This window comes from Bubalus kerabau, chromosome 2 (genome assembly GCF_029407905.1).
Source record: "Bubalus kerabau isolate K-KA32 ecotype Philippines breed swamp buffalo chromosome 2, PCC_UOA_SB_1v2, whole genome shotgun sequence".
Taxonomy (NCBI): domain Eukaryota; kingdom Metazoa; phylum Chordata; class Mammalia; order Artiodactyla; family Bovidae; genus Bubalus; species Bubalus kerabau.
In genome coordinates this window covers 32272687-32296110 of record NC_073625.1, presented here as the reverse complement: position 1 = coordinate 32296110, position 23424 = coordinate 32272687, and the positions used below count along the sequence as shown (strand labels likewise).

General features: G+C 39.3%; 1 protein-coding gene across 3 annotated transcripts in view; it reads left to right on the top strand.

Annotated features, from left to right (window-relative positions):
* The window catches only part of TENM3 (teneurin transmembrane protein 3), a 532144-nt gene that overhangs the window by 74018 nt on the left and 434702 nt on the right, over positions 1 to 23424 (top strand). For all 3 annotated transcript variants that reach the window (XM_055567454.1, XM_055567455.1, XM_055567456.1), the window contains exon 2: positions 4618 to 4924. In XM_055567454.1, the coding sequence (XP_055423429.1) occupies positions 4693 to 4924 (232 nt within the window). In that variant the 5' untranslated portion in view covers positions 4618 to 4692. The remainder of the gene's footprint in view (positions 1 to 4617; positions 4925 to 23424) is intronic.

Sequence of the window (23424 nt, the reverse complement as noted above, 5' to 3'; positions counted from 1 at the left end):
AATGTCCTGAGTTCTGTGGCCAAGTTTCAAATAATGTTGAAATAATGTATCTAAAATAGAAGATTTGATACCTAGAGTCCCTAAATCAGGACTACCTGCCCATTGATTGAATCTTTCAAATACTTTGCAAGATATTGAGGAAAAACAAATAGCCAAGTAATGATATTTGCTTAAGGCCAGCTGTGTTTTTCAGAGCAGTGCTATGTGTAGTAACTGAGTGGTTTTTCAAGGCGCTCATGAAAATTAACCAGATCAGTTTGATATTGTCATATACTTGCCAGTATATAGCCAGTTCAACCAAAAAATTTTGGTCCCCTTTCTCTCTAATAGTTTTCCTACATTTTCAAAGCTCCCACCCACTGATGAAGCACAGGTCCTGTTCATTAACCTCTTTATGCTGACTATGCGCACAGCGACCCTCTTCCTTGGGTAAGACTGTGCAATTGCCATCAAAGTGCTTTAACAATTTAGCGCCACTTAAGTAGCGGCATTTTTTTAACCTTCTCATCTTCAGCTTTGAGTGCTGGAGATAATGCAGAAAACTGCCTTTTGAAGTTATATTGAACTCACTGACTTCCATCAGAAGCGTATCAGTAGTTGCAAACGTTACAGTGTAAATTAAATCCTTGAAGAGTCTGAGCCATTTGCAACACTGGAAAGCCAGATGCTAAGGATTTCTTATTGCTTGGAATCCCTAAGCTCGAAATGTCTTTGTCTTTGATGTGTATTTGAATACTCTATCTTGATTTTTCATGGTGCTCTAGAATCACTTCACAAATAGAGAAAAGTCAGATATTTAGTGCTAGAGATATTCTATAAAACTCAAGAATACCTAAAATTATCTAGTACTAATTTATTAATGTTTAATTAGAATTGATTTATAACACGGGTAGCATTGCTACAAGGATGCATCTTTGCCACTGTTGATAAATGTTCATATTACTACTTTGAAGAACTTACCAATTTTTGATTTATCTGATTTGGGAGACTGAAAAAAAAATTGTATCATGAACTATATAGTAAAGAAAATACTTTTACATTCAAAGATCCAAAGGGACAAAGAAAAAGATAGAATGGAAACATGTACGGTCTAACTTAGACGTTCGCAATTTTTCTCTAAAAGGGCCAGACAGCAAATACTTTAGACTTTATGGGGTCATCAGATCTCTGTGTTAGTTTCCTAGGGTTCCAGTAACAAAATATCCCAAATTTGGTGGCTTAAACCAACAGAAATTCATTCTTTTGATTCTAGAGGCAAGAAGTATGGAATTGAGGTGTTAGAAGGGCCATGCTCCCTCTGAGATTCTAGGGAGAATCTGTTCCATGCATCTGTCTGGCTTCTGCTGGTTGCTGGCAGCCTTTGGCATCACTAGGCTTATTTCAATCTCTGCCTCCATCCTCACCTGGCCTCCTTTCTCGTTTGTTTGTAATTCTTTGTATCCAAGTGCCCCTCTTCTCTCTGTATAAAGAAACCAGTCATTGAAGTTGGAGCCCATGCGAATTTAGCATGACCTCATTCTAACTCTATTGTAACTATTAATACAAAGACTATATTTCTAGATAAGGTCACATTCACAGGTACCAGGGGCTAGGACTTGAGCATATATTTTGGGGTAACTGCAATTTAATTCACTACAGTCTCTGTTGCAATCACTCAATTATGTCTTTTCAGCAGGAACACAGTCCAGGAGAATACATAAACAAACATATGTGCTGCGTTCCAGTAAAACTTTATTTACAAAAACAGGTCATGGGTCAGATTTGGTCAAGGGACTAGTTTTCCAATGCCTCGTCTAACTAATTGAAACAAAACTGCAGCAGAGAAAGAAACTAGTTTTCCCTGGCATTAGTCAGTTTATTTTTAAAGTATAAAAATGCATATATATTTGTATAAATAGCAATGTGTATACATGCTCAGTCACTCAGTTGTGCTTACCTTTTGTGTCCCCATGGACTGTAGCCCACCAGATTTCCTCTGTCCATGGAATTCTCCAGCAAGAATATTGGAGTGGGTTGTCATTTCCTACTCCAGGAGATCTTCCTAACCCCAGGATCAAACCTGCATCTCCTGCATTGGCAGGCAGATTCTTTAGCACTGCACCATGTGGGAAGTCCTATATATGGCGATACTTATTTTTAAAAAGCTGTCAATTTACGGTGAGAGATGGAACCTTTATGATGACCTCAAATCCCCAAATTCTATTACCAAAGATGCTTAAATTACAATTTTTTTGGTCAATGAAATGCTTTTTGATGATCGTACAGTTATGAGAGTCTACATAAACCTTTCCTCCAAAGAGAGCAAGACTGTTTTGGAAACAAGATTTTCCTTTAACTCAGGGATATTTATTCACTGCATTACAAAAAAAATGTATTTGTTTCCCTCACTATGCATGTGTTCCCTGAGGGCAGGGACATTGTTTGATTCAGTGGTATGTTCTCAGCATATTAGTCATTCAATAAATATTTATCTAAAGTAACTTTTGTTTGTTGGAATAACAAGAGTGAGTTGGTGGGTTCCTGGTTTATTCCTATGGTATAAAAATACTCCTGTCACCATACCTTGAAATTATTTATTGTCTTAAATAGAAAGGAAAGCTACATTAAGGGAAATCCAATTTCTATTAAAAGCTATTGGAAGGATTGGTAAAGAGAAAAATGGCGTTAATGAATCAGCAGGGGTCAGTGAAAAACATTCGTCTTTTTAAATCAGAAGGGGTCAGTGAAAAAATTCATCTTTTTAAAATAGGATTCATCAAAAAGAAGACAAAGGTAGGGATTTCAAGATACATTTCAACAACCAAGCTAAAATATTAGCAGCTCCTTTTAAGCGCCCAGCTCAAATCATAGCAGAGACACATGAAAGCCCATGTGGGGTAGCTGTCAGTATGGGAGGCTGGGATTTTGTTCAGTTGGAGAGATGGCAGAAGGAATATCCAAATTTTTCACGCAGAGGCTCTGGAACTCTGGGGTCATTCCAGCTTAGAGTTTTCCCCATCTCCTCATCACTGGATAGAAGGCAGAAGTGAGAAAGTGAAAAGTATTAGGAGCTGTAATTTTGCTCAGAAAGAATTGAGACTTGTTGACAGTCGGCACAGATGTCAGCTGAGCCACTGTCAGTGAATCAGAGTTAGCTATGAGACTCCATGTTGGAAGCACAAGAAAGAGCAGGGTAATGTACATCCTGGCGGCTGAGCTTGAAGAGACAGGGAGAGACTGCTTGGGAGAAGGGCTTTAGCACTAAGGACGTGGAACCCCAGAGAAAGACCAGGGGCCACTGGGACTCAACTGTTTCAAGTTGATCATGGAATTAGTCAAGTAAAAAGTGAGTTTAGGAAAGGAGTGGGGGTAGGGAAAGGCCTGAGAGCTGAAGACAAGGCCTTTGGGGACCTTCAGATTAAAAGGAGAGACAAAATGAGAAAGAATAAAGACAAAGGAGGACCAATTAAAATGTGGATCAGCCCTGGGCCACTCTCCCTCTCCTGGGCTCGCATCTTCAGGGACAGAGGCTTTTCTGCCCACCTTAACCCCTGTCAGGAAATTCAAGAAAAAGAGTAGGTAGGCAAAGAAACACTATTCATTCACCTTGCTTCTTCTGACTCATTCTTGCTACTGGCCCTTGCAAGAAACTACCCCATCAAATTAGCTACTCAAATTGCCTTAAATATCAAGATAGTGCTGCTTCAATGCATTTTCTCAAGAGGAAATGCTTTTGAAGGAGAGGAATAGGAGAGAAGGATCCACTTTGCCACCAGTCAAGACATTGAGGTCCTTAACACATGATACCTGTGCCCTCTGAAGGAAATGTCTGTAAAATAAAATAAAATAAATGTTTGGTGCACTTAACAAAGTTGCACTTCTAAGAAGCTCCCAATTTTCTCTTGTTCTTTAAAAAAAAGATTAAAGAAATAAAAGTTTTTTTGTTTTTTTTTAAAGAAAATTTTTTTGTGAATAAAGAAAATGCGGCAGGAGAAACCTTTTCCATTGTGGAAAATTTAGAAAACATTGAGGCCAGTTTTTAGCTAGCTTCTGGATCAAGATTTGACCTTGAGCTTATTTTGTGTGTGTGTGTGTGTATTAAGGTGATGGAGAAGGAAATGGCAACCCACTCCAGTATTCTTGCTCAGAGAATCCCATGGACAGAGGAGCCTGGTGGGCTGCTATCCATGGGGTCAGAAGAGTCAGATACGACTTAGCAACTAGATCATCATTAAGGTGAAGATTCGATGTAGTAGCTTCAACAGGGACTCATAACACTCATTACCAGAAGGTACGCCTCACCTCCTGATGAGACAGGACACCTTAAACTGATTTCACCAGTGTTCATTTCTTGGGGAAAGTGAGTTTCCACCATATGCAATAATACCCTTCCCTCCCACCATTCTCCAGGTTAAGGAGGCCATCGGGTTTTAGATGAACATAATGCTGACAGAGGATGAGATGGTTGGATGGCATCACCAACTCAATGGACATGAGTTTGTGTAAGCTCTGGCAGTTGGTGATGGACAGGGAAGCCTGGTGTACTGCAGTCCATGGGGTCGCAAAGAGTCCGACACGACTGAGTGACTGAACTGAACTGAACTGATGCTAACATCATGCCACCTTTTATCTCCACAGGCAGACCACTGAGGATGGACCCCTGAGCCGACCCGGCCACAGCCAGGACTGATGTGCCCCCGGAAGGAATGAAGTATGGATGTGAAGGAACGGCGGCCCTACTGCTCGCTGACCAAGAACCGCCGGGAGAAGGAGCGGCGCTATACGAACTCCTCGGCAGACAACGAGGAGTGCCGTGTTCCCACGCAGAAGTCTTATAGCTCCAGCGAAACCCTGAAAGCCTTTGATCACGATTCCTCACGGCTGCTTTACGGAAACAGAGTAAAGGATTTGGTTCACAGAGAAGCGGATGAGTTCTCCAGACAAGGTAGGTAGGTCCTTGTCCAAGTGAAACGGTGGGCACGCTTAGTTCGCACTAACTTGCTGTTGTCAGGATGCCATGATTATTTTCTTAGATTGATGTTCTAGCGTCTGATTCAGACTTTGAGATGTTAGGTGATCCCAGAGTCTTCCACGTTAGAGGTGGAAAGCCACCTATGGTCATATGGAGCCCCAGACACAAGTCCTTCCTGCACACAGTCAGAGTGTTGGAGCATAAACTATCTGGGCACCTCACAGGCTCAGGAAGATGCTCACAGACAGTGTTTTTCTAGTTAGAATTGGTGTAAGGAGAACAGAACTGTCGGTAAGGAAACCATCTTTATTCTTCCTCTGGATCATCTCCTGATCCATACAGCCCAGCTGCTTCTGAGTGTTTGTTTATAGGAGAACCTGCTTCAGAAGAGTTCCATTTTCTCACTCAAAGGCAATCTAGGGCATTAAGGTTAAAACATCCTAGTTTCCCATAATATAATCTGTTATGGTTTGATCATTCACATTTATTTGTGGAACATTTTTACACTCTTGTTTTCTGCCTGCGTGTTCAACCAGTGAAGCAGTGACTGCTGTAACTTGACCTCACAATCCTAACCCTTCTGATATCCACCCATTAAAGACAGTAGCTTCTTTAAAGTTAGCATAAGTGTTAGTTGCTCAGTTGTGTCTGACTCTGTGCGACCCCATGAACTGTAGCCCACCAGGGTCCTCTGTCCATGGAATTCTCCAGGCAAGAATATTGGAGTGGGCTGCCATTTCCGAACAGGGAAATCTTCATGACCTATGGAACAAACCAGGGTCTCCTGCATTGCAGGCAGATTCTTTACCATCTGAGCCTGGGGAGTGTACATAGAGACATTTTGTTTCTTCTAACATAGTCTTGCGATACGTGCAACATTACCACTAATAAAATCTCCTTGCTCCTGCATTGTACACTTACCCATAGCTTAGCCTCACTTAGCAAATTGCATCAAGAAATGAGGAAAAATAAACTTCAAAATAAAGAATATATTCATTCTTTTCTAGTCACCTTACAGAAAATGTGACTCAGTTTGATCCTGAGCAGGAACAAATTTCAGAAAAAGTAATAATGCAATAAATCATTCAAAAATTTGAAAAATTTTCCACGTTTTTTTCCTTCTCTTCGTTGTGAAAAGAGCCATCCTAACTAGATTGAAATAGTGTTCCCTCACCTAAAACCAGTTTATGTCAAGAAGACTTATCTGATTTACCAAAGGGAGATTTTTCCCCCCACTTACTGCCTAAGTTTTTTCCTTCCCCCACCTGCCTTACTAATTACATGTATCAAATTGCATGAAAGAGGACAAAATTGTTTAACAGTTTTAATCCAGTTTTTAGAGGAAATATGGAGCACATATTTGAGACAGGTACTCTTGCTAAATTAAAGGTCTTGAGCTTGTTGTCCAATGAAAAGTGAAAGTGAAAGTGAAGTCACTCAGTCGTGTCCAACTCTTTGCAACCCCATGGACTGTAGCCTACCAGGCTTCTCCAGGGATTCTCCAGGCAAGAAAACTGGAGTGGGTTACTATTTCCCTCTCCAGGGGATCTTCCTGATCCAAGGATCGAACCCAGGTCTCCCGCATTGGAGCCAGACGCTTTAACCTCTGAGCCACCAGGGAAGCCCCTGTTGTCCAATGGGCGATCATTCTAAACCCGATTTTTTGTTTCATGTTGTCTATGCAGCTAGTGTAGATTATCAGAGTATATTTTTCACCAATTGCAAAAATAGGAGGCACTGTAGACATGCAGGCAATGGGAGCCTGGTGAAGTCTTGCCTTTTATAACAAAAATAACTGTGTAGTGACCTATTGGGGAAAAAAATACCTTGTGGAACACTATTAGAGAAAAAAGCTGCAAATGTGGCATGATGCACCCAGGAAACACATCCCCACCCCAAGCAACCGTTTAGTTTTGGCACAGAGAAGGATGCTTAACAGGTTAAAAATAGCGAGCTGAAATTTTCACCTCCCAGGCAGCGTTAATCCAGTGCAGACTGTTGTTGATGACATGGCGAGACCATCTGTGGAAACCCTGGAACCTTAGACTTAGGGGACCAGGCAGTCCTATTACCCGGCTCCTTGCCAGCCAAGGACTAGAGCGGGAAGGGGCCGGAGGAAAGAGACAGAGAGCCAGGCCGCTGACAGAGGCCTCCTGTCAGGAGAGACTGAGGGGAATAGTGCGAGGAGGATGAAGAGCAGAAGTGAAAGGAAAAGCGAAAGTGCAGCGTGTGTGCTGGTGCTACAGCGCACTCGACATGTTCATAAATCAGATCATATTAAAAACGTAGATGGAATGCACCGCTATTTATAGCCGAGGCGTGCTGACTCCTCACCTCGCTGCCGTCTATGTGCTGGGAGGTGTGTGCACCATCACTGAAGTCTCCCAGCACCTTGGGAGGTGGGGCCCGAGAGCAGGATCCTTTCGCAAGTTGAGACAGTCAAGCCTGGAGGCCTGAGATCCCATGGTCAGTGAGGGCCCCACAGGGACTTGAACCCGGGGCCATCTACCTCCAGTGCTCAGGCTTCTAACCTCTGTGCGTTTGCTAAAGCAGAAAGCAGGCAATTTAGTGTCATCCTTGCCCTGCAGTTTTGTGCAGTCAATTTTAGCCAGCTTTGATGGTACTGAAAGGAGGAGACTGAAGACATATGTAAAAAATAAAACTAACGTGATTTTGTGATTGGGTGGATGAGGATGGGGTCGGGGAGAGAACTATTGCAAATGCTTTTTCTTCCTTGTGGTTTGATACAGGGAATGCTTGTAGCAGGAGCGGTAGGTGAGGAAGGGAACAAGTCAAATCTGCTCTCAGATTATGTGTTTCCTGAGCAAGAGTAATGAAACCTCCTCCCCAGCCTTCATTTTCTTTGAACCTGACAAATGTCAGTTTTTCCTCCCTGACTATTATGCTGTGGGATTAATTATTTAATTGACAAAATGTGCTTCCTGCCACAGCTCTTGACATCATATACATAATAAAAATGAAAGATAAAAAATATTAATAGTAGCCAAAGATCATTGAATCCCTTCCAAAGAATTATGCTAATTGAGCTTGTCCACACCTTGTCAGTCCAAACCCACTTCTTTGAATGACACGAGAAAATGTGCCTTCAGCTGGAGGAAGGGATAAAGAGAGAACCCACCCCTACCCCCAGAGGCTCAGTGGTAAAGAACTCGTCTTGCCAATGCAGGAGATGCAGGTTAGATCCTTGGGTTGGGAAGACCCCCTGGAGAAGGAAATGGCAACTCACTCCATTCACATCCTGGGAAATCCATGGACAGAGGAGCCTGGTAGGCTACAGCCTTTGGGGTCACAAAGAGTCAGATATGACTTAGCAATGAGACAACAACAACCCATTAATTCAATTACATAGAAAAATCAAATCTAGAAATATAGTAATTTTAATCAACTATTAAAAAAACACAGAAATACAATTTCCTTATTTTTATCAACCAATTTTATGGTCAATTCTCAAACTTGGTTTTAATCATTTTTATGGCTTTACTGACTGGTAGGTGACTATTTTAAGTTATATGTTCTATTTAGATACTGTAAAGCTGAGGATGGCTTCCTTTTTACAGTGAAGTGTAATTTGACTGGATCTTACACAGATCTCTTTCTGTCTCTCCTTTTAAATCTCTCCTTGTGGTTTATTGGGTGATGGAAAGAGTTGTCTTTTAGCACCTGTGGATCTCACTGTAGGTGTGTTGGAGTTTGGCTAATAGTGGGTTCTTTGGCATCTTGGACACTACTTTCTTTGATTCATTTTTGAAGGGAATTTATCCCATCAGATGTGAGACAGATTTCTTATGAAACAGCTGCATAAGATCATCCCCAGTTTTTAGAGAAGTGATAAAATATCTTCTTTTCGGCACTATGTACATTGCCTGTAATGTTCTTGACCACACGAGAAACCTCATCAATCCAACACAGAATGTTGGCCCTGAAGGTGAATTTTGAAATGAGGTGACATCTGGAAATGGGAACACTTTTGTTCCACAGAACTATAAGCCTGAAAAAAAGAAAAAGAAAAACACCTCTGAGATAATCTTAACCCAAAGTATTTATCTGTTAGTCAGCCATTGAGTTTGAGGTTGTGAATCTCAGGATTTTAAAATGAAAAGATTACCATTTACTTTTCTGTTATACAATGTCAGTGGGAAGGAAGTCTATCTGTTCTTACATCTGAAAAGCAGACAGCATTATGTCTGTGTTTGTACCACACCTGAAATCAAAATAGAGAATCCACTTATAGTGTAGGGAAGGGAAGGATGGACAGGCCAACACTCTCTGACTTCCGAGAGTGGCTCACATGCTTTCCTGACCACTTGCTTCTGGTCCCGGAAACTTTCCACTCTCCTCACTGCCGCTCTGGGATTTGCCTTCTCTTCCTGCTCATCGTCAGCAGTCCCTGGCTCCCACGAACATGACTTCTCACCTCGAAACATGGCTGGTCCAAGGCCAGTAGGTAGGTCCCACAAGCCCCGAAGCCTCCCACTGCCCTTCCTTAGAGGGTTGCATCCTGAGTCCCAGTCCTTCTTTTATACAAGATTCCAGATGCTAGCCCCTTCTATTACCACAGAACTCTCTTCTGTGAAACAAAAGGACGTTTAGAGAAGCAGTGTGAGTCCCCCTGTAAATGTGCATCCAGGATTCTGGAATAAGGGTGGCTTGAATGGTGCCTCATCCTCCCATCTCCAGCCAACTCTTTACCTCCCCTGAGCTGAGCAGTGATATGGGTGCAGATGAGGTCTAGTACCTTCTTCAGGTCCTGATGGTCAGAGCTGATGCAGGTGCTTTCCTTGCGGGGCCAGATGAAAGCTCCGAAGGGGGTGCAGCAATTTCAACAAATTGAGAGCAGAAAGACAACCCAATGGGAAATGGCTTGAAGAGACAATTCACAGAGGAGCAAATTCAAGTGGTCAGTGAACATATGAAGAAGTCATCAGTTTTCTTATTAGTCTGAGAAAGGCAGTAGCCCGTCCTGAGTCCCCCCCTTTCAGGTCCCAAATGATGATGATACAGCAAATGTGAAATGTACAAGAATCACTATAAGGGAAGCCTTTAAAAAAGACTAGAAATAAAACTCCTTTCCTATCAGCAAAATCCAATAGCTGGAAGAAACTAGTACGGAAATTAAGTGGTCCAAAAATCTCATCCAAAGAGAGAGGGGAGAAACAGTTACAGAATAGAGCTTTAGTGGAGGAAATAATTTGCATTCTTGTGTTCATTCAAGAATGCTGTCTTGCATTCATGTAATAATGAAAAATAAGTATTTGAATATGAATGTCAGGAAAGGGAAGATAGTCATTAGTGAAATGAAGAAAAGCACAATAGACTTACCTAATTAGCAGGGGAGGAAAGGAATGAATAGCAGTCTGATCACTTTAGCAAAAACAGCTCCAAGGAAAAAGAGGAAATGAGTAAAATCAGGAAAAACCATAAAACAAGATGGAAAAAGGGAACTTTATATATGAGATATTACATGAAATGAAAATACACTGAATTTTTACAGAAAATATCCAGTTGATTTATAAGTGTTACTGGTACTTATATGAAACAGACTTGAGAGGGTAGGTAAAAAGTGGTTGAGAATGAAGAGATACATATAAAGAGATATTAGGTAAATACAAACAAATAAAGTAGGAACAGCAGTATTAATATCGGGAAAGGTGGAATTGACAATTAAGAAGACTAAACAGGATAAAGAGGACCAGTAAGTAAAAGATAAGAGACAAGAGGATGAACATTCTTAAATGCATACATTAAACAACATAGTAGCTAAATTTACAAAGCAAAAGCTTTTGGGAGAAAGAAGGTTATTAAATATACTTACTGTGGAATATTATAGTTCACCTTCTTCAGAAACAGATCTAAAAAGACCAGCGAAAAGAAACTTACTATGTTTCTTTACTATGTACCTTAGGAAGATGTAAGATACCTGGAAAACAAAGAAACCAAAAGAAAATGGGAAGTAGATGATCATGATAAATTAGAGACACACAAAAAGTTGATTATTTAAAAAGGCAAAGAAACCAGAAAGCATCTGATGGTCCTGGTTACAGAATAACAAGATCAAAAATAAGGAGAGACACTGAAGACATTGTAATAACTAAAAGGATCTGCTCCAAACAACGCATTTTTTTTAATCTAGAGAAATTTATTTTTTCTTAATAAAATATGATCAACCCCAGGTTATTTCAAAACAGGGAGAAAACTCGTCAGGATCGATCATCTCAGAAGAGATTAGAAAGGTGATTAAAAGGGACATCATTAAAAAGTACCAGATAGCTTCCTGTGGCTTCCCTGGTGTCTCAGTCGGTAAAGAGTCTGCCTGCAATGCCGGAGACCTGGGTTCAATCCCTGGGTCGAGAAGACCCCCTGGAGAAGGAAATGGCAACCCACTCTAGTATTCTTGCCTGGAGAATTCCATGGACAGAGGAGCCTAGTTGGCTATTGTCCAGGGGGTCACAAAGAGTCGGATTCAACTGAGTGACTCACTTTTACCAGCAGGCAAGTGCAAAGTTAAGAAAGCTATTCAAAAAAGAAAGAAAAAAAAGATGGAAAGCACTTAGAATCATATTGTGATATTGACAAACCTTAATAACAAAACTTGATTAACTTAATATAAAAAGAATTTGGCAAAACTAATACAATTATGTAAAGTTTAAAAATAAAATAAAATTAAAAAAAAAAAGAATATCTAGACCAAAATTGCTTCTCAATATGTACATAAAAATTCTAAATCTTTGTATGTAAGAATCTAGAAATGAATAAAAGGATAATAGTCTGGACTAGGTTAACCAAGTGGTTACTAATCCTTGGTGGTGATGCAAGGATTTTTTTCAGTGGTAGGAAATCTATTAACATAATTAAATTAATAAATCAATGTAGAAAAGCATGATCTTATCACTAGATGATGAAGTGGTTTGGGGTAAAAATTTTAAAGCTATTCCTTCTTAAAATAAAGCTCACTAAGTAAAACAAGAAGGAAAAACACATAAATATGTTGTATAAGATAATCTATCAAAAAAATTGAACAGCATTTTAAAGGGTAAGATTCTAGGACCATTTCCATTCAAGTCAGTAACACAAGAAAGGCTCATCTACCCTCACAATTACTATGCAAAATTGTTTAGACTTTCTAGCAATTGTATAAGAAAAGAAAATGAAACAAAAAAAAAAAAAGAAAAGGAAACAATTGATGTATATTTGGGGAAACATTGAAACTCGCACTTCTGTTGAACACATGATTGACTTTGTATGTGCAAAAACCATTTGAAATAAAAAACATTAAATATTTGAAGCAAATCGGTACTTGGGTAAATAGAAGGTAAACATAGAGACCCCACTGGTAGTGTATGTAGCACAATAGTGAAGAGCATAGACTCTGGATGTAGATGATATGGGTTTCAGACCCACATCTTTCACTCATTAATTGCATGGCAAGTTACCCGATTTTGGCCAGGTAACTTGCTTGAATGAATTACTTAATTTCTCTGTACTTCAGTTTTCTTCTATGCACATTGTGCTTTAGCTTTCAAGCTTATTGAGGATGAAATGAGTTAATATATATAAACTACTTATTAATAGAACAATTGCCTGATGCATGTTATATACCACTTCTAAATATTTATTAAACAATCATTGGCTAAATTTGGAAGTCAGAAAAAATATCTTACCACAATGTCAGCAAACACTATAAAGTTCTTTGGAGTAAATTTTACAAGAGCTGTATGGGACCTAATAAGAACAGACCCATAAATACTATTGTGAGACATAAAACAAGATCTGACTAAATGGAAAGAGAGTCAGTGTTTTCAGATGGGAAGACAGACATCATAAAAATATCAGTTCTACCAAAATAAATGCATAGAAGTCAAGGCTTATGTTTAATTTGAAAATGTGATCTTAAAATTTGTGTGGAAAAATAAATGTCAAAAATAGCCAAAAATATATTCAACAGTGAGAATAAAATGCCCTTACCATACATTTAAAAAAATTCTAGGAAGTCATGTAATCACATCTATAAGACACTGGCATAAATGAAAACAAGTTGATCAGTGAAGTAGACTAACATTTCAGAAATAGATCCTAGTATATAGGGAACTTTAGCATAAAACAAAAAAATGGCTTTTCTATTCAGTGTAATTTGATAAATGGTGCTGGCACAACTGGCTATCCATCTGGAAGAATATAAAATTGGACCCATATCTTTCAGCATATTCAAAAATAAATTAAGATGGATTAGAGACAAATGTAAAAAATAAAGCAGTAAGAATTCTAGAAGTTCATTTGAGAGACTGAATAAAGTAGGAATTACTTGATCCATTAGTAGCAGAAAGCTCCAAAAACAATCATTTAAACACCTAACAGAATGATTTTCTAACAAAGCAAGAAGTCCAGAGGTAGATTGTCCAGGGTTCAAAGATGCCGTCAAGGACCCAGATTATTTCTGCTTTTTTTTTTTTTGCTCAGTCATCCTTAGCATGTGGCCTTTGTCCCATGGATCCCCAGATGTTTGCTGCATTTTCATATTCCTGTTGAAATAGAAAAAAAGCCAAGATGAGAAGCACTTCTCTCCATTGGACTATTTCTTTTTACTCCCCAAAGACATCTTCCCGCATCTCTTTTTTCAGAACTTGTTATACTTGGCTACACTTAGCTGCATGAGAAGAGGGAACATTTACTATTTTTGCCTTCCAGCTTCTATAACAGAGGCAGGCAAGGAAAAAGTGGTTGTGAATCTATACAGCCCACCCCAGGGACTTTGTGTACATTCCGAGGATAGAGGAGACTGTTCTAATAGAAATTAAAAGTCCAGAAAGAAAAGCCTTATATGATTATTTTTTATTTAAAGTCTTGCATATAAAAGATAAATAAAAGTAAAAATTCCAGGAACAAAATTATCATGTTGGGAAATATATTTTTAATCCATGTGACAGATAAAATGTATATACACGTATATATAATAAATGAAGAGTAACTTTGCAATTGAAAACAGAAAGACAACCCAAGGGGAAATGGCTTGAATAGACAATTCACAGAAGAGCAAATTCCAGTGGTCAGTGAACGTATGAAGAGGTCATCAGTTTTCCTATTAGTCTGAGAAGGGCAGTAGCTCATCCCACATCCCCCTGCACAGTTCGTGGCCTAGCTCCACTCATCGAGCATTCATGAACCAGGTGCCCACCACTGATTTGCTCAGGACGTTCCTCCTAGCTTGGTAAGTAGAAAATGAATGGGAGGAGCAACTGTAGTGACGGGTGTTCCTATTTGGAATTCTGAACACATTGTTTTTTTCAAAAAGGTAGGCTTGTACACTGAAGTCACACACTAGAGTGTTCTTCCATCCAGATGACTTAATATACTTGCATGTTTTACCTGGGCTTCCTCCGTATTGTTTTCATGGAAAAGTATATACTGATCCATTATCAACTTCTGAACACAATACATTGATTCCTAAACCAAGAACGTGCTGTACAACTGAAGTTTTGGCTTAGGAAGAAAGTAAAAAAAAAAAAAATTAGAGTTTGTATTTCAGTGGGGTTATGAAAGGAAACCTGCCAGTTTTAAATCATCAAAGATCAAAGCCAAAGATCATCCTTGTCTTGGAACCATAGGTGTGGAGAGGGAAAAGCACCTTCCTAGATAGGCAGACACTGTTGCTTATGTTCATTCTCTCCTGATGGTTGGTTTTCAATTCAGGATGAATTCCAGGCATAATAGGAGCATGGCACAGTGTTTCTGATTTAGTTTAGGGATGAAATATAAACCAGATTTCCTGGTGCTAAAGGAAATTTTAACCCTGTGACCCATACTTTTTTGGGGGGTTTCCCTGGTGGCCCAGATGTAAAGAATCTGCCTGTAATGCTGGAGACCCAGGTTCAATCCCTGGCTTGGGAAGATCCCTTGGAGAAGGAAATGACAATCCACTCCGGTATTCTTGCCTAGAGAACCCCATGGACAGAGGAGCCTGGCGGGCTACAGGGGTCCGTGGGGTCATGAAGAGTCGAACACGACTGAGCTAGCAACAAACATACACCCATACTTTTACTAAGGTCTAACTCTTCCTTTTCCTCCTTCTTGGACTCGTGACACTGTTGTTCTCAGCTTTGTTTCATAGACCACTGCATTGCCTTCTTTCTGCCTCTGTGTAACCTTATGGTTGGGAGATTTCTGAGATCCTCCAAATCCATTTTATAAATGAGGAAGACAGACATCTAGGCTTGTGAAAATGCTCTCTCAGTCAACAGCTGGTGAGTTCCAGAGCCAGAAATTGTTGTCGTTCAGTCACCAAGTCGTGTCTGACTCTTTGCGAACCCACGTCACCAGGCTTCCCTGTTCCTCACCATCTCCCGGAGTTTGCCCAAGTTCCTGTCCGTTGAATTGGTGATGCCATCCAACCATCTCACCCTCTGTCACCCCTTATGTCTTCAATCTTTCCCAGCATCACAGTTTTTTCTAATGAGTCAGCTCTTCACATCAGGTGGCCAAAGTATTGGAGCTTCAGCTACAGCATCAGTCCTTTCAAGGAGTATTCAGGGTTGATTTCCTTTAAGATTGACTGGTTCGATCTCCTTGCTTTCCAAGGGACTCTCAAGAGTCTTCTCCAGCACCACAGTTTGAAAGCATCAGTTCTTCAGTGCTCTGCCTTCTTTATTGTTCAGCTCTCACATCCATAGCTGAGTACTGGAAAGACCGTAGACTTGACTACATGGACCTTTGTTGACAGAGTGATGTCCCTGCTTTTTAACACACTGTCTAGGTATGTCACAGCTCTCCTTCCAAGAAGCAATCATCTTCTAATTTCACATCTGCGGTCACCATCCACAGTGATTTTAGAGCTCAAGTAGAGGATATCTGTCACTGCTTCTACCTTTTCCCCTTCTATTTGCATGAAGTGAAGGGAGAGGATGCCATGATCTGTTTTTTTAATATTGAGTTTTAAGCCAGCTTTTTCACTCTCCTCCTCTACCCTCATCAAGAGGCTCTTTAGTTCCTCTTCACTTTCTGCCATTAGTGTGGTATCATCTGCATATCTGAGGTTATTGATACTTCTCCCAGCAATCTTGATTCCAGCTTGTAACTCATCCACCCTGGTGTTTCACATGATGTGCTCTGTGTATAAGTTAAATAAACAGGGTGACAATAAACAGCCTGTTGTACTCCTTTCTCAATCATGAACCAGTCAGTTGTTCCATACAGTGTTGTAACTGTTGCTTCTTGATGCACATACAGGTTTCTCAGGAGACTGGTAAGATGGTCTGGTATTCCCATCTCTTTTCCACAGTTTTTTATGATCCACATAGAAGCTCTAGCATAGTCAATGAAAGAGAGATAGATGTTTTTCTGGAATTCTCTTGCTTTCTTTATGATCAATTGAATGTTGGAAATTTGATCTCTGGTTCCTCTGCCTTTTTAAAATCCACTTGAATGTCTGGAAGTTATCGATTCACATAATACTGAAGCCTAGCTTGGAAGTTTTTACTTACTAGCATGGGAGATGAGTGCAATTGTCTTGTGGTTTGAACATTCTTTAATACTGCCTTTCTTGGGAACTGGGACGAGGATTGACCTTTTCTGGTCCTGTGGTCACTGCTGAGTTTTCCAAATTTGTTAACAGATTGAATGTAGTACTTTAACAGCATCATCTTTGGGGATCTGAAATAGCTCTGCTGGAATCCTGTCCTCTCACTAGCTTTATTGGCAGCAGTGCTTCCTAAGACCCACTTGACTTCATCCTCCGCAGTGTCTGGCTCTGAGTGAGAGACTACACCGTTGTGGTTATCCAGGTCACTCAGATCTTTTCTGTACAGTTCTTCTGTGTATCCTTTCCATCTCTTCTTGATCACTTTGGCACCTGCATCTATTAGGTTCTTTACCATTTCTGTCCTTTATTGTGCCCATCTTTGGAAGAAATATTCCTTTGACATTCCCAATTTCCTTAGAGAGATCTCTAGCCTTACCCTTTCTGTTTTGCAAGAAATAGAGTCAAAGCCTGTCATTTTTCTACTCTACTCTTTCACCTTCTAGCTTCCATGACTAAACCAAACCATCCTAAGAAAACCATAATAAAAGCCTTGAATATGCTTGAAACCTTGAAGTAAACGTAGATAGGTTAGAGAGGTCATAAAAAGGACAAAACATAAAAGAAAAAAAATTGAATTTCATCAAAATCAAAGCTTTTACTTATGAAAAAATACCTTTCAGAAAATGAAAAGGCAAGCTGCATTTTACATATTTTTGCATATTTATGTATGTATGCATGTGACAAGTATATGTACCATTATATATATATGTATATTTGACATATGCATACATATATGCCCATATATATATATATATATATATATATGTTGTATATGTCAAATGACTCATATCTAGAATATATAAAGAGCTCCTATAAATCAGTAACAAGACTATCAATGCAATTTAAAAATGGACAAAATTCTTATAACAGAAACTATGTGGATGATACACAAATGTCTAATGAACACATGAAAAAGTGCTCAACGTCATTAAGCCATCAGGGAACTGAAAATTAAAAGTACAGTGAAATACTACCACTCACCCACTAGAAACTAAAATTAAAAACATTCACAGCACTAAATATCAGTGAAGATGTGGAACAAATGAATTCTCATACATTGTTGATGAGAGTATAAAATGTAAAATGGCAAGATTTGTTTAGAAACTGGCAATTTCTTATGTAAAGTTGAAAATAACATCTTCCCTTTTTCCTAGCAATTGATTTCCTAAGTATTTACATAAAACAAATGAAACTTTATTTTCATAGTGACTTTATTCATAATGGGCCCAAACTAGAATGACCAAGTGAAATTATGTAACAAATTGTAGTATATTCATGCAATAGATGGATCTTCCTGGTATTTCAGCTGGTAAAGAATCTGCCTGCAACACAGGAGACCCCAGTTTGATTCCTGGGTTGGGACGATCCACTGGAGAAGGGATAAGCTACCTTATTCTTGGGCTTCCCTTGTGACTCAGCTGGTAAGGGACCACCTGCAATGTGGGAGACCTGGGTTCCATCCCTGGGTTGGGAAGATCCCCTGGAGAAGGGAAAGGCTACCCACTCCAGTATTCTGGCCTGGAGAATTCCATGGACTGTATAATCCATGGGATTGCAGCATTGGACATGACTAAGCTACTTTTACATGCAATAGGACACAGCTTGGTAATAACAAAAATGAATTACTGGTACAAGCAACAGTGAGGAAGAACTCAAAAATATTCCATTAAGTGAAAGGATTCAGAGCAGATACTGCATGACTCTGTTTATATTAAGAGTAAGAACAAAAAAAAAAAAAACACCTCATCTGTAGCAAAAAGAAATCAGAACAGTGGTTGCCTGTGAAGATGGGATTGACTGTATGGGATACAGGAAGGAACATTTTGGGCGTGAGGGAGATGTGCCATATTTGGTTTGGGTTCATGGCAGATATCTGTTAAAACTCACTGAAGTGTCCATTTGCAATTTGTGTATTTCACTGCATGTAGAATTTACCTAAGCAGTGACAATTTTTAAATTGTTGTTGTTGTTCAGTAGCTAAGTCTTCTCCAACTCTTTGCGACCACATGGACTATAGCACTCCAGGCCTCCCTGTCCCTCACTATCTCCTGGGGTTCCCCAAGTTCATTCCATTGAACGGGTGATGCTATCCAGCCATCTCATCCTCTGCCACTCTCTTCTCCTTTTGCCTTCAATCTCAAAACCCCAAAACTAGACATTTCAAACAGCTGTAGTTGAATATGGAAAGTCTGGGGTTTGCCTTCTCTTTCCTCCTGCTTCCGCCATCTCCTTTGATCCGGGACTGTCGTATTGTCTCCACTGAACCACAACCACAGTCCTCTTAAAACCACCTCTGCTGCCAATCTACTGCAGTGTTTCGCTGAATACAGACATTTTATCATTAAGATTATAGCATTCCCAGCCTATCCAGGCTTCCCTGGTAGCTCAATCGGTAAAGAACCCACCTGCCAGTGCAGAAGACTCAGGTTTGATCCCTGGGTTTGGAAAATCTCCTGGAGAAGGAAATGGCAACCCACTCCAGTATTCTTGCCTGGAGAACCCCAGGGACAGAGGAGCCTAGTGGGCTGTTGCCCACAGGGTTGCAAAGAGCCAGATAGGACTGAGCGACTAACACTAATCTGTAACACACTAACCTATCCAGGACTGTGCTGAGGGAGGAAATGAAGAGCTGGTAGCACATGGTTAGAACCATGCCTTTCAAATATTTTCATCCATGTCTAAATAGAAAAAAAAAAAAAGCCCAACTTTAGTTCTTGGATATAGATTGCATTTTTGGACAGTTTTATTGTTGGAATTCACTAAAATGATAAATAATTTAAAAGTATTTCCCTATATTGTGTGTTCCAGATAGGTCAAAAGAATTAAATTCATATTTCTTCAATGTAGGTCATGGAAGATGCACATATTATTTTAGAATATCACTGACTGATCTGATCTGAATAGCATGTAAAAGCAGTATTAATAACCCTGTTGATTGCAATACTAATTGTGTCTCTCTCTGGACTATTTTATCCTGCTCTCAAAGTGAAAGGAAATACATCCATTTTTTCTTACTCTTCTTATTTTTATTTTGTTTATTTGCATTTTTTGCATTTTGAAAATCAGTTAAACAGTCAAGCATGTTGGAAATTGTGAAAGAGGAGAATTTGAGAGCCAAGAGCAAAACACTTTTAAAGACTGAGATTTCGTTTAGTCTTGGATGCCATTATAGTGAATAATGGGAACTGATCCTAGACTTCAAAAGAAATATGACCATATGGTCTTACCATTCAGCACTTAATGCTGCTATGAATTTCCAGTTCTACCCCAACTTTTCATTTCCCCAGTGTTCCCCCTCACCTCTGTCATCTTACAAAAACGAAAGGAATCTGAAACCCTTTTTCACGTTTTCTGAAATACTTCCTGGTGCTGAGAAAAACCTTTTCTTTCTGAGAGTAGGGTTTCATAAAGAAAGACAAAAACCTGAAACATTCATCAGATCCCCTAGGCTAATTACTGCGTCTCCAAGGTTTTTTATTCCTTTTAAATATGAACTCCTTAAAATGATTCGTTTAGAGATCAACATGATTAATCCTTCTCAGTCACTACAAATGTCAGCGGTGGGATTAAAGGATTTAGATGGCCATGTTTACTCAACCTTAAATTTCTGTACTTAAAGACATGAGTTAAATAGCTCTAGTTTATCATTGTTTCATGCGAATGTTTTCCTCTTTAGTTCCCTCCTTTAGCTCCCCTGCCTAACTGATTGTTAACTAATTTTGGCTATTAAGTAGGTAAGTGCCTCTTTCAGGCTTGGCAACCAACCTGCTTTGTAGATTACCTGCCAGAAGGTGTGAGTAGATAGACATAGCTTATAGCCCTCCTCCGGACACAGTGGGGGTAATCCTCTCCCCCTGCCTCAGCCTTTATTGGTCTGATGTCCTGAGCCCCAGATTACTGCTAAACTTGTATCCGGTTCCTTGCCATGTTGCCAATTTTGGATCCACATTGTGAGTCAACATGGTGCCGCTTCAGTCACAATTATTAAACACCTGCTGCTTCACGCCAAACCGCACACATATTTATACCAGCACCTACGGCAATCTGATTATCAGATACTAGCAGATATGTTGTAGGCATATTTTCATTCATTGTTGGGTCTTGAGTTGTTCTAAAGAAATAATTACTAAGTGAAAAATAAAAACCAAATTCATTTTCAGAACACTTTTGAGAAAAAAAATTAAGTTTACAGTTATCGACCTCATTCCAAATGGTTGCTAATGTCAGAATTGAACTGTTTTGCACTGGGAATCTAAATCCTTCATGGGACCTGCTAAGATGCTCTTTCTTTGTAAGTCAGCAGACACACAACCTAACTTTTCTCCTTTGAGCCACTAAACCTTCTCTTCACCATCCATATGTTTGTCTTCCCCTGGAGGCTTCACAAATCTTATCTTCAAGAAACTGTGTATTCTCTGGGGCCCTTCATGCTAATCCTGCTTTTCCCTGCTTGCAAGTATGCTAGGGGTTTTCCCTTCTCAGCGTCTCATCAAGTTCCCTGTCCAGTCTCAACCGCACACTTCCAGTGACAGAGATGCCGTCCACAGCTGAGTTGTGGATGAACACTGACGGAGTAGCCTGCCAGGGCTTCCATTAGACCCGTGTTCTGAGTTATAAACAGGCTGTGTCGTGGTCATTTCCTCTGTCCCCTAGAAATTCGAGACTATCATTACATGTTCTAGATGTTAATGTCATGAATAGGTAAATTGAGAAAGTGATGAATACCATTGAAGATATTTATGTTTTATAGTCAGTAAAATGGGGAGAGAAAGTTAAGATATTTAGTGGGACTTTAAGTTAATTTTTCAAATGTATTAATAGTTTTGGGTAGGGTTTTGTACATAAAGGTTTATACCCTCATTGAAATCTCTATTGCATGTTCAAGGATGGGTATTCTGTTCAAATAGTGACAAATTTAACATAAGGAAGTTTGGAGTGTCCCATAAAATATGCATTAGAACTCAAAGGGAAAAAAGTTCCATGCGTTTGTTTTATTCTGTGATCTTACCAGTTTACAAACACAGCAAGGGAACTCCAGATAAGATAGTGACACAAGCCCACCTGTTTCAAATGAGAAATGTCTGTCCAATTTGTAGATCTGTGTTATGGCTCCACTCTGAGGATGGTCGCTCCATATCTGAGAACGGATAATTCTGTCCAAACTGACAACCAAGGAAAATGCTTAAAGACAGTTATAGGTTATTGTATCCCTGTGTATTACATTTATATTGATTCTTCTCTCCATTTCCTATGCTCAGTTTTGGGGCTTGTTACTACAGAAAAAAAAATAGATGCTCATTCTCCTTTAAAAAAAAAAAGCCCATCTATGATGAAGGGAAGCACTGAAATAAAAGAAAAACATTGCTCCCATATTTCTTACACAGCTTCATTTCTTTACAGTAAATGAGCAAGGATTTTTAAAACCCAGCTTCTCCAAGAAGAAGCTGATTAATTTCTAATTATTGAATAAGAGCTGTTAAACAGGAAATCAAGAAAATATGTCTTTTTTAAGAAAATACTTTCATTTTTCTTTCTTGTAGTTAATACAAATTATCAGGGGAAGTAAAAATTCAAAACTATAAAATAGAAAATTACTGATTTCCTTCACAGGTCTTTCTGTATCATCCAACATCAAAGTTATACAGCCCTTCTCACCTTCATTCATGCTCCAAACCATACACATTTATTTAATTTGTTGATTCTCTTTCTTAGTTTCCAAAAATGGGATCATATTTATGCACACTACTTTGCAACTTGTACTTTTTTACTTAAAATATATATAATAGGCTTCCCTCCCAGAACAGAAGATATAGGTCCAAACCCGCTCTTTCTGCTAGCCATGTAGTCTTCCATGAAAGGAATATATAACTTATTTAGCCATTCCCTTTGTGGTAAATATTCCAGTTATTTTAATTTTGGCAACAACATCATAAAGAAAATTATTTGTACATATATGTTTAAGATTAGCTGATTTTATTTCTCTAGGATATAGTCTCAAAGGTAGACTTTATGAGCTAAAGAGTATTTTAATAGAAAAATACATTTGAAAATTAAAGCAGTATATTAGAAGACAAAGAAAAAAATAATAGGATAAAGTAATAACGAATTTGTGTAGCAGACCTACAGAATCCACGGCTTTCTAAGACAACACGCTGCTTGGCTCCAATACAAATTTTATTACCAATGACCTGTAGTCCATCTCCTCACTGCACATTTGCTGTATGGTGTACACACTTGCAGTATGGTGTAAAAGAAAACCAACAGATAGTAACAAGAGTTGGTGAAGTTATATAGAGACCGGAGCCCTTACACACTGGTGCTGGGACAGGAGCATGGTGCTGCCACTGTGGAAAGCAGTCTAGAAGTTCCTGAAAAGGTTAAACATAGAACTACATGCAAGATGACCAGCAATGCCTCTCAGGTGTATACACAAGAGAAATGAAAACATGGTATTCCATAGTAGCATTTTCATAATAGCCAAAAAAAAAAAAAAAAAAAAGGAAAAACTCAAATCTCCATTCACTGTCAAACAGAGAGAGAAAATGTGCTGTATCCATACAATGGAATATTGTTTGACCATAAGAAGTGAGTACTGACACATGCTATGATATGTGTGGATCTTGAAAATACTATGTCAAATGAAAACAGCCAGTTGCTAAAGTCTACGTATTATAGGGCCCCTTTTCTTTGAAATGCCCAGAATAGCACTTCTGTAGTAAGAGAAAGTGTTTTAGTACTTGCCTGGGGTTGGAGGGAGTGGTGGGGTAAGAGGAGAAATAGGTGACCGATAATTGGTACAAAGGGTGATAAAAATATTATAAAATGGATCGTGATGATAGTTGCACGCCGCCACGTGCTTACTGAAAACTGTTGACTTGTACAC